The 16,580-nt window shown below is 45.0% G+C and overlaps 1 protein-coding gene across 5 annotated transcripts in view; it reads left to right on the top strand.

Moving 5' to 3' along the window:
* Nucleotides 1–16,580, top strand: part of MYRFL (myelin regulatory factor like) — a 266,624-nt gene that overhangs the window by 176,506 nt on the left and 73,538 nt on the right. For 3 of the 5 annotated variants that reach the window (XM_073555517.1, XM_073555519.1, XM_073555521.1), the window contains 3 exons: nt 6,286–6,450; nt 8,080–8,142; nt 15,907–15,994. In XM_073555517.1, the coding sequence (XP_073411618.1) occupies nt 6,286–6,450; nt 8,080–8,142; nt 15,907–15,994 (316 nt within the window). The remainder of the gene's footprint in view (nt 1–6,285; nt 6,451–8,079; nt 8,143–15,906; nt 15,995–16,580) is intronic. The other 2 variants (XM_073555518.1, XM_073555520.1) reach the window with 1 other exon arrangement.

Here is a 16,580-nt window from a genome sequence, read left to right on the forward strand (position 1 = left end):
ATACGCAGTCTGGTTTTCTCCAGACTAGGTTTTTTCGGTTCCCACTATGAAGAGGAGATAGGGGCGACGGATCCTATAGAAAGGGTCCGATCTCCCCAAACCAGCAACGGGCGAGCACGCGTTGAGCATCGCTCCGCGTATCCTTTCCCGCACCGAGGGACACCACTGGGACTTTTCCCCAGACATCTATTTTTCGTGTTTATTATTTTATGAAGAAGAGACAGGGGCAACGGATCCTATAGAAAGGATCCGATTTCCCCAAACCAGCAATGGGCGACTACGTGCGAGAGTCCCTCCACGTCTCCTCTCCCGCGACGTTGGACACTATGCCAGACTTAGCCCTGTCCACCCCTAGGTATCGAAACCATGGGCTTGCACAGCGGCACAAGACTAGTCTGTGCGCCCCCACTGCTCCACCAACGCATGACGGCGGTGCTGCACGGCGGCGGACGGTCCCTCTCCTCGCCCCTACAGGGCAGACGGAGTCAGGCTGCCTGCACCGTCCAAAAATGGATTACCTCATAGCCCCTGCTGAGGGCAGGTATGGATTGCTGGGGAGAGCCCCTGGGACGTTTCAGGTTAGCGTGGCAGGTTCTTGGATTCCTCTCCCTGCTCCCTCCTCTTCCTCCTCCTCTCCTCCCTCCCTATACCTACACGTGGGCCGCGGGAAGATTCCCCAGCGGTGGTGGAGGAGAGCGCTTCATGAGGGTGCCGGCGGGATCGCCGGGATAGCGGGGCCGCCAGGGCGCCCCCCGCCTCCTGCGGTGGGGCATCGTTAATTTAGCCCGCTGCTCCGGCCTGGGGCCGCGGGCGGAAGTCCCACCTTCAGCGCGACGTCGCGTCTGACGTCACTTCCGGCGCCGCCCCCTCCTGGCCGGGGCGGGCGCCAGATAAGATGGAGGCCCCGCCGGTAGTCCGGGGTAGGCTGTAAGAAGCTTACCGCAGCCGCAGAGCACCGTCAGCGCTAGCGGGAGTGCGGAGGGAGCGGGAAAGAGGACTGCAGGACCGGGTAAGTGTGACCCCGTCCTGAGGCCACGCTAGGCCATACAGGTGCCCCCCTCTCCTCCTCATTCACCCTCCTCAGAAGGTAGAATAAAAAAAAGAAAAAAAAAAAAAAGGGAGAGCCTGTTCCAGCAGTATGTCTGGAAAAGGAAAAGCGCACACATCCTTCTATGCCGCATGCGTTTCCTGTGGGGTTAGGTTCCCACGAGCGCAGACCAGTAAATTATGTGAAACCTGTGACAACGAACGCGCCCAGGAGCCCTCCCCTGCGACAGAGCCCAGAGGTCCGGAACCCCCTGAATGGGCGGTATCACTCTCGCGGTCTATGGTTTCACTAACTAAGGCAATTGAGACCCTTCAGGCCCCGGATAGGGGTAGAGATGACGGCTCCCCTGGTTGGGAGGGTTCTGCCTCCTCACATGAGCCGCCGGCCTGCAGGGGCCGCACTCTCTCTAGACAGGCACATAGGAAGAGAACCCATACTGTGTCGCCAGGCCCCTCCGGTGCTTCAGCATCTGCGAGTGTGGCATCACGCTCGCCGTCACCCTTTTCAGGGAGCGAGCAAGGTTCAGTAGAGGACGTGGAGGAGTCCTTGGACCTGGACACCCCGGGGTGTCGGGAGACGGTAGACAGTCTCATTGAAGCAGTAAACCAGACCCTGGGTATTGATGATGAGGTCACCCTAACCGCAGGCCATAAGGTGTCTTTTAAAAAGGCCTGGAAGCCGCGTAGAGTGTTCAGCACTCATCCGGAGTTCGAGGATATAGTGCAGTGGCACCGGGAACGGCCAGACAAGCGGTTTTCGGGACAACGGACGCTAGAATCAAGATATCCATTTGCGCCAGAGCTCTGTAAAAAATGGGCAGAGTCTCCGGTGGTGGATCCCCCGGTATCCCGCCTGGCCTCAAGGTCCCTATTGTCAGTGCCTAGTGGTTCCGCCATCAAAGACCCCACGGATCGGCTCATAGAGGGATTAGCGCGCTCGGTGTATGAAGCATCGGGATCGGCGCTCTTCCCTTCCTTTGCGGCAACATGGGTAGCCAAAGCCATGATGTCCTGGTCAGATACTTTGAATGGGATCCTGCAGGATTGAGAGTTGCCAACAGAGGTGGCCTAGATAGCAAGTCAGATCGCGATGGCGGGTGACTATTTAATTAACGCATCCTTGGATGCAGCTAATAGCGCAGCACTTGCAGCAGCAAACGCAATCGCCATTAGAAGAGCCTTATGGTTAAGGCTATGGCGGGCTGATTCGGTTTCTAAAAAATCCCTGACTTCCCTACCCTTTCAGGGGAACCGACTATTTGGGGAAGAATTGGACAAACTTATTTCGGACGCAACAGGGGGAAAAAGCAGTTTTCTCCCACAACAGAAGACAAGGACGCCGTTTCGTCAACCTCAGGCGAGTTTTCGGGCATTTCGCGCCCCCGGGTGAACGGCAACAGCCAGTGCCTCCACGCCCGCGTGCTATAATCAGGACAAGGAGCGTCAGGTCACCTACAGGACCAACCCGCTGGGCAGGATGCGGGGACGCCCACCCAGGGCAAGGGGGACCAGGTCCCAGAGGCCCTCTACAAAATGACTCGAGACGTGCGGTACCCGAGGACAGCAGGATTGGCGGACGCCTGCGCCGGTTCTGTCACATATGGGTCGCGGTGGCACGCGACGCATGGGTGACAGAGTTGATATCCTCCGTGTACAAGATAGAGTTTATAAAACTTCCGCAGACGCGATTTTTTCCTTCCCGGCTTCCCAAAACAAGGTCTCGGGCAGAGGCATTGCGGGGGGCCATCGAGGTACTGCAGCGCAAAGGGGTCATTGTCCCGGTACCGAAGGACGAAAGAACCCAAGGTTTTTATTCCAACCTGTTCGCGGTACCCAAGAAGGATGGAGCAGTAAGGCTGGTTCTGGACCTAAAGCTCCTGAACAGGTTCGTCAGGGTCAGGCATTTCCGCATGGAATCCCTCCGGTCGGTTATATCCTCCATGGAGAGGGGAGAATACCTGGCCTCGATCGACGTTCAGGATGCATATTTACACATCCCTATTTTTCCCCCGCATCAGAGATATCTACGGTTTGCGATCGAGGGGCGGCACTTCCAGTTTGTGGCCCTGCCTTTCGGTTTGGCCACGGCCCCCAGAGTATTCACGAAGGTGATGGCGGTCGTCATGGCCATTCTACATTCTCGGGGCATAGTGGTTTTACCATACTTGGACGACCTCCTGGTAAAGGGTCGTCCCTTCCAGCGTGCAAGGAGAATGTCAGAATCACATTGGATACCCTGTCGCGCCTAGGATGGGTGGTCAACAGGAAGAAGTCATGCCTCACACCGGCTCAGAGGATTGTATTCCTAGGGATGATATTCGATACCTCCCAGGGATTGGTAATTCTCCCTCAAGACAAGGCTCGGGCACTCCGACAGGGAGCTCGAAGACTCCAACAGCCAGGCCCCCATACTATCCGATTCGGGATGAGGGTCCTGGGCAGGATGGTGGCAGCGATGGAAGCAATCCCGTTTGCTCAGTTTCATCTCCGTCCCCTGCAGCATGCCCTGTTAGCAGCTTGGGACAGGAGCCCGTTCTCGCTCGATCACCCGTGCAGGTTGTCCGCTCAGGTCCGACGGACTCTTTAATGGTTGACACGCGATCTATCGCTTCGGCAGGGGAAGCCCTTTCCTCCGGATCATTGGTTAGTGATCACGACCGATGCGAGTCTCTCCGGTTGGGGGGCAATCTTCCGTCACCACACGGCGCAGGGGCAGTGGTCGCCTCGGGAAGCTCGTCTCCCTATTAATCTGTTGGAGATTCGGGCAGTGCGGTTGGCCTTGCAGCGGTTTCAACACATGCTAGCAGGATACCCAATTCGGATTCAGTCGGACAACGCCACGGCAGTAGCGTACGTGAATCACCAGGGAGGCACACGCAGCAAGGCAATCATGCGCGAGATTGGACATGTGCTCCACTGGGCCGAGAGGAGCCACTCGATGATCTCAGCGGTTCACATTCCAGGCGTCGAGAATTGGGCAGCAGATTTCCTAAGCCGCCAGGACATCACGGCCGGAGAATGGTCACTGTACCCCGAGGTGTTCCAGCAGATTTGCCAGCGCTGGGGAACACCAGACGTGGACCTGATGGCCTCCAGGAAGAACGCCAAGGTGGGCGTATTCGTCGCCCGGTCTCAGGACCCGCGAGCAATCGCAGCGGATGCTTTGGTGCTACCCTGGAACCAATTTCGGCTCCCATACTTGTTTCCGCCGCTGCCACTTCTTCTGAGGGTCATCAGAAAAATCAAAATGGAGGGGGTTCCAGCAATTCTGCTGGCTCCGGACTGGCCCCCGACGGGCATGGTACGCGGATCTGGTACAACTCATCGCGGACGTGCCTTGGCGGCTACCGGAACGACCAGATTTACTGTCCCAGGGACCGATCTGCCACCCGAACTTAGGGGCCCTGCGTTTGTCGGCATGGCCATTGAATCTTGGGTGCTGACCCAGGCGGGTTTTGGGCGCAAAGTAGTCGCGACAATGGTAAACGCTCGGAAGCCGGCCTCGGCAAGGATCTACCATAACACTTGGAAGGTGTTCTTCCAGTGGTGTCGGGAACACGGGGTTCCGCCATTGTCCTTCTCGGTGCCCAACATCCTGGCTTTCCTTCAGTCCGGACTAGATGCAGGTTTGGCGCCAAGTTCCCTTAGGAGACAGATATCGGCCCTGTCGGCCCTGTCGGTCCTGTTTCAGCGAAAGATCGCTACCAATTTGCAGGTCACAACGTTCCTGCAGGGGGTCGTTCATTTAGTGCCCCCCTTCAGAGCGCCATTAGAGGCCTGGGACCTTAATATGGTCCTGACTGTCCTGCAGGAGGCCCCGTTTGAGCCATTACAGGAGATTTCATTAGCATATCTCTCCAGGAAGGTAGTGTTCCTGGTAGCCATAACGTCCATTAGGCGGGTATCAGAACTGGGAGCGTTATCTTGTAGAGCCCCTTTCCTGACCTTTTTTAAGGACAAGGTAGTCCTTAGACCTCCGCCGCCTTTTTTACCAAAGGTAGTATCCTCGTTCCATATTAATGAAGACATTGTGCTGCCTTCTTTCTGTCCAGCGCCAGTGCACAGAGTGGAAAAAGCTCTCCACACGTTGGATCTGGTAAGAGCTCTCAGGAGGTACGTGTCGAGGACAGCACCGTTTCGCCAGACGGTCTCGCTGTTTGTGATCCCCGAAGGGCGCAGGAGGGGCCTCGCAGCCTCACGGTCAACCATAGCCAGATGAATTCGCCTAACCATTCAGGAGGCTTACCGTATTAGAGGCACGCCAATTCCAGCAGGGATTGGAGCACACTCTACTCGGGCAGTGGGCGCCTCTTGGGCGCTTCGGCACCAGGCTTCGGCAGAACAGGTATGCAAGGCAGCAACCTGGTCCAGCCTGCACACTTTTTGTAAACATTACAGGGTGCATACTCAGGCTTCGTCAGATGCGAACCTGGGCAGGAAAATTCTCCAAGCAGCAGTGGCACACCTTTAGACAGGAAAGCATGCGGCTTGGATTGGTGAGTGTTATCCCACCCAGGGACTGCTTTAGGACGTCCCACAGTCTCTGTGTCCCCCAATGAGACGAAGGAGAAACATGGATTTTTGTGAGTACTGACCGTAAAATCCTTTTCTCCGAGACGCTCATTGGGGGACACAGCACCCACCCTGATAGCCGGTTGGCTCATGTTTATTATTTAATATGATTTTTGTTTAACACAGGGTGATCCTTTTTCAGACATATGATTTGTGGCATTAAGGCTGTTTTTTGTATGTTCTCCTACTGCTTTTGCACTAAACTGGTTTCCGCCCGCTACCGGGGCGAGGGTGTATGCGGTGGAGGAGGAGCTAACTTGTTTTTTGTATGCCTAGTGTCAGCCTCCAGACGGCAGTAGCACACACCCACAGTCTCTGTGTCCCCCAATGAGCGTCTCGGAGAAAAGGATTTTACGGTGAGTACTCACAAAAATCCATGTTTTTTTACAGCGTGTGGGCTACATTTGATAAAATCTCATCCACTACGCTGGTGCTCTAACACGCTGCAGATTTGCCTTGCAGTAGCAAATCTGCTGTAATTTTATCCCACATGAACAAGTCCTTAGAATAAGTTTATTTTCTGGCAGCATAAAAGACAATTGTGCAACCTTAATAGCCTTGTGTTTCACTGCTCTAACAATTCTGCAGCTTGGTATAACAATACATTGTTTAACTAGTTTAAAAGATGATTCTGCATAATAACAAAACATAAATCCCTTCTTTCAGCAGCAATAACTGAGTCTATGTCAACAACAACCCAACGTCCATCAGCAGGAGGACAGGAAATTAGCTTCTGTGATATCTTGCCCTGTGATCAAGAGTACTGCTGTTCAATCCAGCCAAGCAAGCTAAGAGATATCAGTCATGAAAATGAACAGCATTCTGAAAAAAGTATGTATGCATAGTTATGAGGAATCCTTCCAGAAATTACAGTTTAGACACTAGTAAAAGGAACTTGCACTTAGACCCCAGCTGCCGGGAGGAAATTAACTTTTTTCGTCCCAGTAGCATTTGGGTTTCATTGACAGGAGTGGTGTCAGTGCGGGTTGAGCCACCACTGTGTATAGAGAACAGTGGCTATAGCGACGCCCCCAGGACTGACTGACAGCACTTCAGCATTAGGGCCGGCTGTCAGTGCCGGGGTGTCGTTACAGATGCCGCTCTCTATACAGAGAGCTGTGGCTGAACCCGAGTCGGCGCCACCCCCGTGACTGAAAATGCAAGCCTGTTAGGCGGAATAAAGTTCAATTCCTCCTGGGAGTTGGGGTCTTAGTGCATTCGATGGGCAGGTTCAGAAAGCTATTTATCTGCAGATTAACCCCATATCTGCAGGTTAAAAGAATTTTTTCAAGTGACAGGTTCCCTTTATGGTACTCCAAGGATCCCCAAAAAATTAAAAATAATAACTTTGGCATGGAAATAAAAAAAAGGAAAGTGCAAAAGTTAAAGTGGTTGTCATATGAGTAAATATTAACTTTGTCTGCACTCTAGAATTGGCCTCGTCTTAACAGTACTTGTCACATTTTATCTGGACCTTCCTAATTTGAAAGAACAGTAAGGGGTCACATTAGCAAGTACCTAACTGCAATATCTAGACAGGAGATTTTTCTCAACTTATAGTATAAATTTGAATATACATTATACATGGTGATAATATGACACAAAGTGAACCATATGCATAATACATTGAGGTTTTCTCTTCTGGCACAATATACCTCATTACAAGAGCTATAACTAATTCATATGCTGCAAAATTATAATGTAAACAATTCCACCTATCATAATTCAACCCCAATGTTGAGTCTAACAACCTATCTTGACATCAATAGAAAATCTGTTTTCTCGTACATACATACTGTACATATTCTTCTGAAAAGAATTATGTTGCTGTCTTAGGTTAATAAAGGCTACATTGATGTGTATGAGTAACTTTACAAACGAGAAGAGGCTGACTTTAAGTAACTTAAAGGGGTTTTAAAATTGTACATATTCCCTTGCATATGGAACCTGTCATAGTTCTCGGAAGCACAGATGCTGTTTAAACAGGATGATGGGTTGCGGAGAACGATGATATTTTATCTAAACCAAAAGAACATTTCACCCAACAAACGAGTGTTTTGGACATTCAGCGGGTGATCTGCAACTGATTTACAGATAATCATGCACTCTAAATGCCACTTAAAACCTTTGGCAAATGTTTTGTAATTTACACCCAAAACAAAGCCGGTGTAATGGGTGATCTAACAGGATAAATGAAAATTTAATTGTGGGACAACCCTTGGAATATTTCGGCACTAGGACGAAACCCTCCTGCACAATGGGGGTCTTGTAAGCACTCTGCCACTTTCTAAAAATGCAGTCTGGGTGGGTCACCATTACTCCCACACTATTATTGTCTATAGCTAGACCAAGTAGTGTGGATCACAATGTTACTGATTTAGAAAGTATTTATTCACTTCTATCATTACATTTTGTAGATATTTTAGTGCAATCATTGGTGACATTAATCATTTTTTGTAGGAAATCTTAGTGAAGTTGCTACCAATAGAAGATGGCCTGATAAACCAGGACATTCAAGTGACTGTAAGTTAACTGTTTGATTCAGATGCTTTATAAACCAATCTTTACACTTATTTAGTACTATGGATTTAATAATTGGCTATGTCAAAAAATAAAAAGAATATAATTGCATCTACTTTTGCCATTCTCAATACCTGGGCAAGTTTTTCTAATTTCTCTAATCTCTTTAGCATCTTAGAAATATCTTATATACACATTAGATATTTGTTGATCAAACATTTGTTCAACCAACCCATCCTCTCTTCCAACCCCCACACAGACTGCGTTCAATATGAAATCACTGCACCCATGGGATATGCTCAAAATGAACTTTTTATTTAATTTGACGGTGATGAAGCGACAGCTGACGTTTCGGCCTAACAAAGGCATTTATCACATAGTCGCTAAAAAGACAAAAATATATACATATTATACATATATAAATATATACAGTAAGAATCATAAAGTGACGCAAAATATACATAATATATACAAGGTAAAAAACGAGTACATCCAAAAGAGCATTTGGTGATAAACTATTCTGATGCCATATGATCATTAGGGAATATAGAGACACCTTAAACAATTGAAAGGGAATAAGTTGGCGGTAGACACAAAAGAAAAAGAAAACATACACAGAAATTATAATGATAAGGTCATACCCCTTTTATAGTAGAGTTTCGGTAGTCACCGGGTAGTAATAATCACTGCTAGGCAATATTTCAAAGAGAAGTGGAATAACCTATGGGTGAGGTTTAAAGGCAGCCACTACAAATATACTCCATTAGGAGTCTTTATATGTGTTTTTTATCTAATCGTACCTCCTTTAAACCTCACCTACTATACTCTACTATAAAAGGGGTATGACCTTATCATTATAATTTCTGTGTATGTTTTCTTTTTCTTTTTCTTTTGTGTCTACCGCCAGCTTATTCCCTTTCAATTGTTTAAGGTGTCTCTATATTCCCTAATGATCATATGGCATCAGAATAGTTTATCACCAAATGCTCTTTTGGATGTACTCGTTTTTTACCTTGTATATATTATGTATATTTTGCGTCACTTTATGATTCTTACTGTATATATTTTTGTCTTTTTTAGCGACTATGTGATAAAGGCCTTTGTTAGGCCGAAACGTCAGCTGTCGCTTCATCACCGTCAGATTAAATAAAAAGTTCACTTTGAGCATATCCCATGTGTGCAGTGATTTCATATTGAACTCATGTTTATGGGGCCACTGGCTCCTTTTCACTAGCACCGAAGACTCAACCTTCCAGTCGAGTGCTAACCATCCCTAGTATCTCTCCCACATAGACTGCAATGCTCAGCTTGACCATGTTCTGTAAGGAGAGGGGGATAAGCCGACGCCAGAATCTTCTAAAGTCAACATATCAAGGGCGAGGCCAAAAGTATTGGGCATCTGAATTCAAACTGACAAATTCTTAGATAGTTGTCCATCCTGCCAAAAGCTTATGAGGACCTCTCTCCACTAAGTCTTTGAGTTTGGCCTCCTTTAATCTAAAGCGAATGGGTGTCTTTAGTTTGTGACTATAGTGGACAGGGAACTAGATATAAGAATGGAGCAGAGCGATCCAAAAGAAGCAGATCCAGAACATCAAAAACTGTATGTTTTATTTTGTTTTCATATATCCAAAAAATCCAAAAGAGGAATTAAAAGACCTTTAAGAGAGCAAAATGGTTGACGCGTTTCGAAGTATAGCGCCTCTTGCTTAAAAATGTAACTCCTTTCTGTTTGTAAGCACCACCACACCCCTGACTACCTGAGACAGAATACCTCTATTTCCATTCAATGACAATTGTAGGATATGTGGTAAGGGAATCTCTGCTCAGGATTTCACTATTAAAATAAGGGATGTGCACAATCAGGTCTGTGTCCACTCTATCCAGGGCCATATGGTCTGTTTCTATGGTACATACTGCCATAGGTGTAGAGATCATATATGTAAAAGCACTATCTGGATTCTGTGCAACTAGAGATTGAAAAGCGCTCAACCCAATTCATTAGATAATGTACATTTATACATGTCCGTGAAGTCACCATGGTTTTCAGAAAGTCCGTCATTTATGTGTCTGATTAAAAGTATTTTCTGGCATCTGCTCTCTGCTTTCACCGTAGCTCTGTTAAAATAACTTTTAGTCAAGTTAAATGTACATGTCATTAGGGAAGTGAGGGTGATAACCATGTGCTCAAAGTTATATCTAATTATACTTATATCTAATAGGATTTATCTCAGAATATTCATCACTTGTGAAGTGTAACTTTATTTTCAGAAAACTATTGACATCTCAAAAAGAAAAATAAGTTTCTTTGGTGGGGACCAGGGTTTGAGTTCTCAAAACCATTAAAATGCAGGGATAGGAGCGCTCAGCTGAGCACTATAGGCTCAATACACAGTCTGTCTTCAGTCTCTGGAGAGCACTGTGTAGCTGAGCCCTCCCACAACTCCAATTTAATGATCATGGGGGTCACAACATCCAAACAATTGACAAGCCTTTGACATGTCAGAAGTTATTTGAAAGTGCAGTTACGCTTTTAAGTTTACTCATCCCCTACCCTAAAGTTTAGGAAACCTTATTACTAACCATAGTTATACTCTAATCAACTGCTGGCAGAGGGTGCTACCTCACTAAATAAGTGTTCTCAAACAAGATTGCCTATTGCAGTAATGCCCTCTTATATGGACAGTATATATGATAACTATATCTGCGCCAATATAGCAGATCATTAATTTCTAAAAGTTGTCTCATGTATACTTAATTTAATTCATGGGGTACATCATGACCATATTTTACACAGGTTCCTTTATATCAGCATCACTTTTGAAACATTTTTTTTTGTTAGTTAGAAGGATTAAAATAATACCAGTAATTATTCATTTTTCCAACGAAATGTACAAATCCTATTTTTTTAAGGACCACTTCACTTTTAAAGTGACTTTGAGGGTCCTATATGTCAGAAAACCCCCAAACGAGACCCCATTGTAAAAAGGGCATTCCTCATGGTATTTAAAATAGCATTCAAGAGTTTTGTTAACCATTCAAGTTCTTCACAAGCATAATAGAAAAGTGGAAGAAAAATATGAAGAATGACATGTTTTTCATTAAAATGTTTCTTTAGCTACAAATTGTTCATTTTAAAATGGTATCAGGAGAAAATGGGCTAATCAATTTATCGTGAGGACTCTCCTGAGTACATTGATGCCCCATGTGAGGGAAAGCTACTATTTAGGCGCACGGCAGGGCTGGGAAGGAAAGAAGCCCTTTTTGACTTTTCAAGTGCAGATTTGGCAAGAATAGATTGCAGGCACTGTGTCATATTTGAAGAGCTGCTGGAGGGCAGATTTTGATGGAATGTTTATGGGGTGCCAGGCCACATTAGAAGAGCTCCTGAGGTGCCAGGACAGCAGAAACTCACATAAGTGACCCGATTTTACAAACAACACCTCTCAATGAATTCATCTAGGGTTGCAGTGAGCATATTGACATCACATGTATGCCATAACATTTTATTCCCATGGGCATTGGAAGACAAAATAATTACATTTTTACCAATAAGTGTTGTATTAGATCCAAGTTTTAAATTTTCAAAAGGGCTAATAAGAAAAAATGGACCACAAAATTTGTTGTGCAATTTCTCCTGTTCGCAAATAAACCATTTGTTCTCAAAACTACTTTTCAGGCACCGTGCAAAGTTCAGAAGGTTAGGAGTTCAATTTGACTTTTCGAATGCAGAATTGGCATGAATAGATTGTAGACACCATGTCACATATGAAAAGCCCCTGAGATGACAAAACAGTAGAAACCCCACAAGTGACCTTATCTTGGAAACTGCAACTCTTGAGGAATTTGTCTATTGATGTAGTGAGCAGTTTAAAACCATGGTTAATTCACAAAATTGTGTAACATTGGTGTCACACTGCAGCTATGCAGGTAGCTGCAAGTTCCACTAGATGGCAATAGAGTGGAAGGAGGACAGCATGTTTGCAAGAACAGATCTGCAGCGCTGCAGTGAAGCTACCACCTGATGGCAGCAGAGTGGTCAAACAAGCCGAGTCAAAACCTAGACTGTGACGCAGTACAAAAGGAAAAACAAAAACAGAGTCAGCGGCACGCCAGAGGGTCAAAACCAGTCCAAAGCTGAAGTACCAGAAGCAAGAGACAAAGTCAGATCAGAGCCAAAGCCGAGTCAAATACTGGGAAATCCAAAACCAAGAGGAAACGGGACGGGCTGGGAGGAAGGAACAGACACGGGTAAAGTCAGAAAGCGCAGCAGGGCCAATCAGGGTACTACCAGAGTCAGTTACTCACACTGAGGCAGAAAATGTAACTGACCTCTCCTGCAGGGCACAGCAAGAAGAAATAGCAGACCTGAACCCAAAACGAGGCTAGGCAAAGTTAACCCTTGGCATGATCATACCGGGAAAGGAGCAGACAGGACTCAAAACCCGGACTGGTTCATGACAATTGGTCTGTGGAAATTTTAAAAAAAATTCCACTAAGATGTTGATTTAGTTCAAAGTTTTTAATTTGTAAAAGGGCTATTAGGACAAAATGGACCACATCATTTGTTATGCAATTTCTCCTGAGTTCGCCATGTATCCATATGTCATGTTGTATCTATATGTTGTTGAAACTACTTTTCAGCCACAGTCCAAAGCTCCGAATCGAAGCCTTGCCATATTGAAGTACAGAATTTGCTGGAATGGATAGAAGGTGCCATGTCACATTGGCAGAGCCTCAGAGGTGCCAGAACAGTAGAACCCCCCATAAGTGACCCCATTTTACAAGTTGCACACCTCAGTAAATACATCTAGTGATGCAGTGAGCATGTTGACAGCACAGGTGTCACAGAATTTTATAACATTCGATGGTGAAGAATTAATAATTACATTTTTATCACTAAAATGCTGTTTTAGCCCCAGATTTTTCATTTTCACAAGGGAAAATAGGTAAAAAAGGGCCCAATAATTTGTTAGGGCTTGTTTTTTTCTTGGTAAGCTGACATTTTTATTGATACAGTTTTGATAACTTCTTATTGCATATTTCTGTTAAATTACTGTACGACAAACAAAAAAAAACGCAATTCTGGCGCTTCAATTTTTTTCCCTTTACAGTATTTACCGATTGGCTTAATTATGTTTACGTTTTGATGGATTATATTTTCATGGATGCAGCGATACCAAATATGCTTTTTTAATATTTTTATTTTGATGGGGGGGAAGGCTCTGATTGAAACTTTTATGTTACTTTTTTTAAGCCTTTTTTTTACTTTTTATTTTTCTCCAATCTCCGTAATAGGAAAGTCTGTCTTTACTGAACATAGATTTGACCTCCGGATTTGGGAATTTTGATAATAATTGATCAGTTCTGTCACAGAAAGAAGCAGATTTATCTGATAAGATGTACAGTATTAGAACGTTGCTTCTTTTCACTTGTACTAATGATTTATGAAATAAAAATTAAAACAACGGTTACGCTTTAAGTGATATACTGCGCTTTTTAATTATTCATCACTCGTGTATGACGGCAAATATATTAGTTCATTGGTAATGCCATATTGACTCTCAACCATTCGCCAAATCAGTGTCTGGTTAAAAGAAATAGCACTTAAATGTTAATATTGTTTACCCTTTAAAAACCCAGTTCCTAATGTACTACATTAATTGAATTGTAATTTTTTTTTTAGAAATAATTGGGGTTAGACTGGTAACATAATACAGTGGGGCAAAAAAGTATTTAGTCAGTCAGCAATAGTGCAAGTTCCACCACTTAAAAAGATGAGAGGCGTCTGTAATTTACATCATAGGTAGACCTCAACTATGGGAGACAAACTGAGGAAAAAAAAATCCAGAAAATCACATTGTCTGTTTTTTTTTCATTTTATTTGCATATTATGGTGGAAAATAAGTATTTGGTCAGAAACAAGCAATCAAGATTTCTGGCTCTCACAGACCTGTAACTACTTCTTTAAGAGTCTCCTCTTTCCTCCACTCATTGCCTGTAGTAATGGCACCTGTTTAAACTTGTTATCAGTATAAAAAGACACCTGTGCACACCCTCAAACAGTCTGACTCCAAACTCCACTATGGTGAAGACCAAAGAGCTGTCAAAGGACACCAGAAACAAAATTGTAGCCCTGCACCAGGCTGGGAAGACTGAATCTGCAATAGCCAACCAGCTTGGAGTGAAGAAATCAACTGTGGGAGCAATAATTAGAAAATGGAAGACATACAAGACCACTGATAATCTCCCTCGATCTGGTGCTCCACGCAAAATCCCACCCCGTGGGGTCAGAATGATCACAAGAACGGTGAGCAAAAATCCCAGAACCACGCGGGGGGACCTAGTGAATGAACTGCAGAGAGCTGGGACCAATGTAACAAGGCCTACCATAAGTAACACACTACGCCACCATGGACTCAGATCCTGCAATGCCAGACGTGTCCCACTGCTTAAGCCTGTACATGTCCGGGCCCGTCTGAAGTTTGCTAGAGAGCATTTGGATGATCCAGAGGAGTTTTGGGAGAATGTCCTATGGTCTGATGAAACCAAACTGGAACTGTTTGGTAGAAACACAACTTGTCGTGTTTGGAGGAAAAAAGAATACTGAGTTGCATCCATCAAACACCATACCTACTGTAAAGCATGGTGTTGGAAACATCATGCTTTGGGGCTGTTTCTCTGCAAAGGGGCCAGGACGACTGATCCGGGTACATGAAAGAATGAATGGGGCCATGTATCGTGAGATTTTGAGTGCAAACCTCCTTCCATCAGCAAGGGCATTGAAGATGAAACGTGGCTGGGTCTTTCAACATGACAATGATCCAAAGCACACCGCCAGGGCAACGAAGGAGTGGCTTCGTAAGAAGCATTTCAAGGTCCTGGAGTGGCCTAGCCAGTCTCCAGATCTCAACCCAATAGAAAACCTTTGGAGGGAGTTGAAAGTCCGTGTTGCCAAGCGAAAAGCCAAAAACATCACTGCTCTAGAGGAGATCTGCATGGAGGAATGGGCCAAGATACCAACAACAGTGTGTGGCAACCTTGTGAAGACTTACAGAAAACGTTTGACCTCTGTCATTGCCAACAAAGGAAATATCACAAAGTATTGAGATGAAATTTTGTTTCTGACCAAATACTTATTTTCCACCATAATATGCAAATAAAATGAAAAAAAACAGACAATGTGATTTTCTGGATTTTTTTTTCTCAGTTTGTCTCCCAAAGTTGAGGTCTACCTATGATGTAAATTACAGACGCCTCTCATCTTTTTAAGTGGTAGAACTTGCACTATTGCTGACTGACTAAATACTTTTTTGCCCCACTGTATATACTGCAGATTAGTTAACTGTTGAAGCTCCTTCTCCTCTTATGGTTAGTAAAAGGTTAATTACCCATTTTGTGAGGGATCTTGCCTGGACTGGGCCACATATCCTGAATCGCGTTTCGCTTGGATGTCGCTTCCTCAGGGGGCGAGGTAGAGAACCTGTTCCAGCGCCAGGAACAACAGACAGGTAGTTGCCTCTGTTAGCAACTACATGCCATTTTATTATTAAAGTCCCAGATATCCTATTTAATGTTCACATATGCACATAGGCTAATTCCATTTCTTAGATCAGTGAAAAACAAGATATTAAATTATTGTTTCTTCAGTCATAAAGTTGTGTCCTGACATCCCTCATCTTTTTACATCTACAATTTATAACTATTATGGCTATATTATATACATAATTTTATATTTCATCTTATATGATTCCTTTGTCTTTTCAGGGATTGACACTTCAATCAGCTCTATGCAGATTGTTGAAAATCAGCAAGTAATAGACCGTTACTTTTGTAGGAAAAGCTTGCAGTGTGGGTAAGAGATTTTCCACATCATGTTGTGTTAATGTGCGTATATTGACTATGAGTATTATAGAAGTACCAAACAATTTCTCTGATCTACATAATCATGGCCCTTGTTATAAACGCATCAATGTCATTACAGGAATGGGAATCTGAGGATTATTACAGTTGACACTAGTCAGAAGAATAATGTGCCAGTAGGAGGCGTTATAGTCTAGGAAGACCTGCAGAAAAAGCAGGATAAGAATGTCTCCAACTGTTTCTGCTAAACGAAAGCATAATGTGGTTTTTATGCACTTTGAGTGTAATAGGTGTTTTGTCAGCAGGGCATAGAAAGTATGACTGATTAATTGTTCTTTGTTTAGAACTCCCTGAAAATCTTTCACTTCAGGTATGTTAAAGGGGTTCTCTGGACTGTATGTCCACCTACAGTATTCAGGTTTTTATATTACTCACAGTGTGAGAAAGTACAGGCAGGACTGCCACTAGGAATTTCGGGCCCCATACTGACAACATTTTTGGGGCCCTCTTGAGACTCCACCCAGGATCCATCCCAGCTGCACCTCCACCCCTTGAACCGTCCACAGTCTCACTGCCCA

This window comes from Dendrobates tinctorius, unplaced genomic scaffold, assembly GCF_039654945.1.
Source record: "Dendrobates tinctorius isolate UK_male_01 unplaced genomic scaffold, ASM3965494v1 ptg000224l, whole genome shotgun sequence".
In the NCBI taxonomy this organism is placed as follows: Eukaryota; Metazoa; Chordata; class Amphibia; order Anura; family Dendrobatidae; genus Dendrobates; species Dendrobates tinctorius.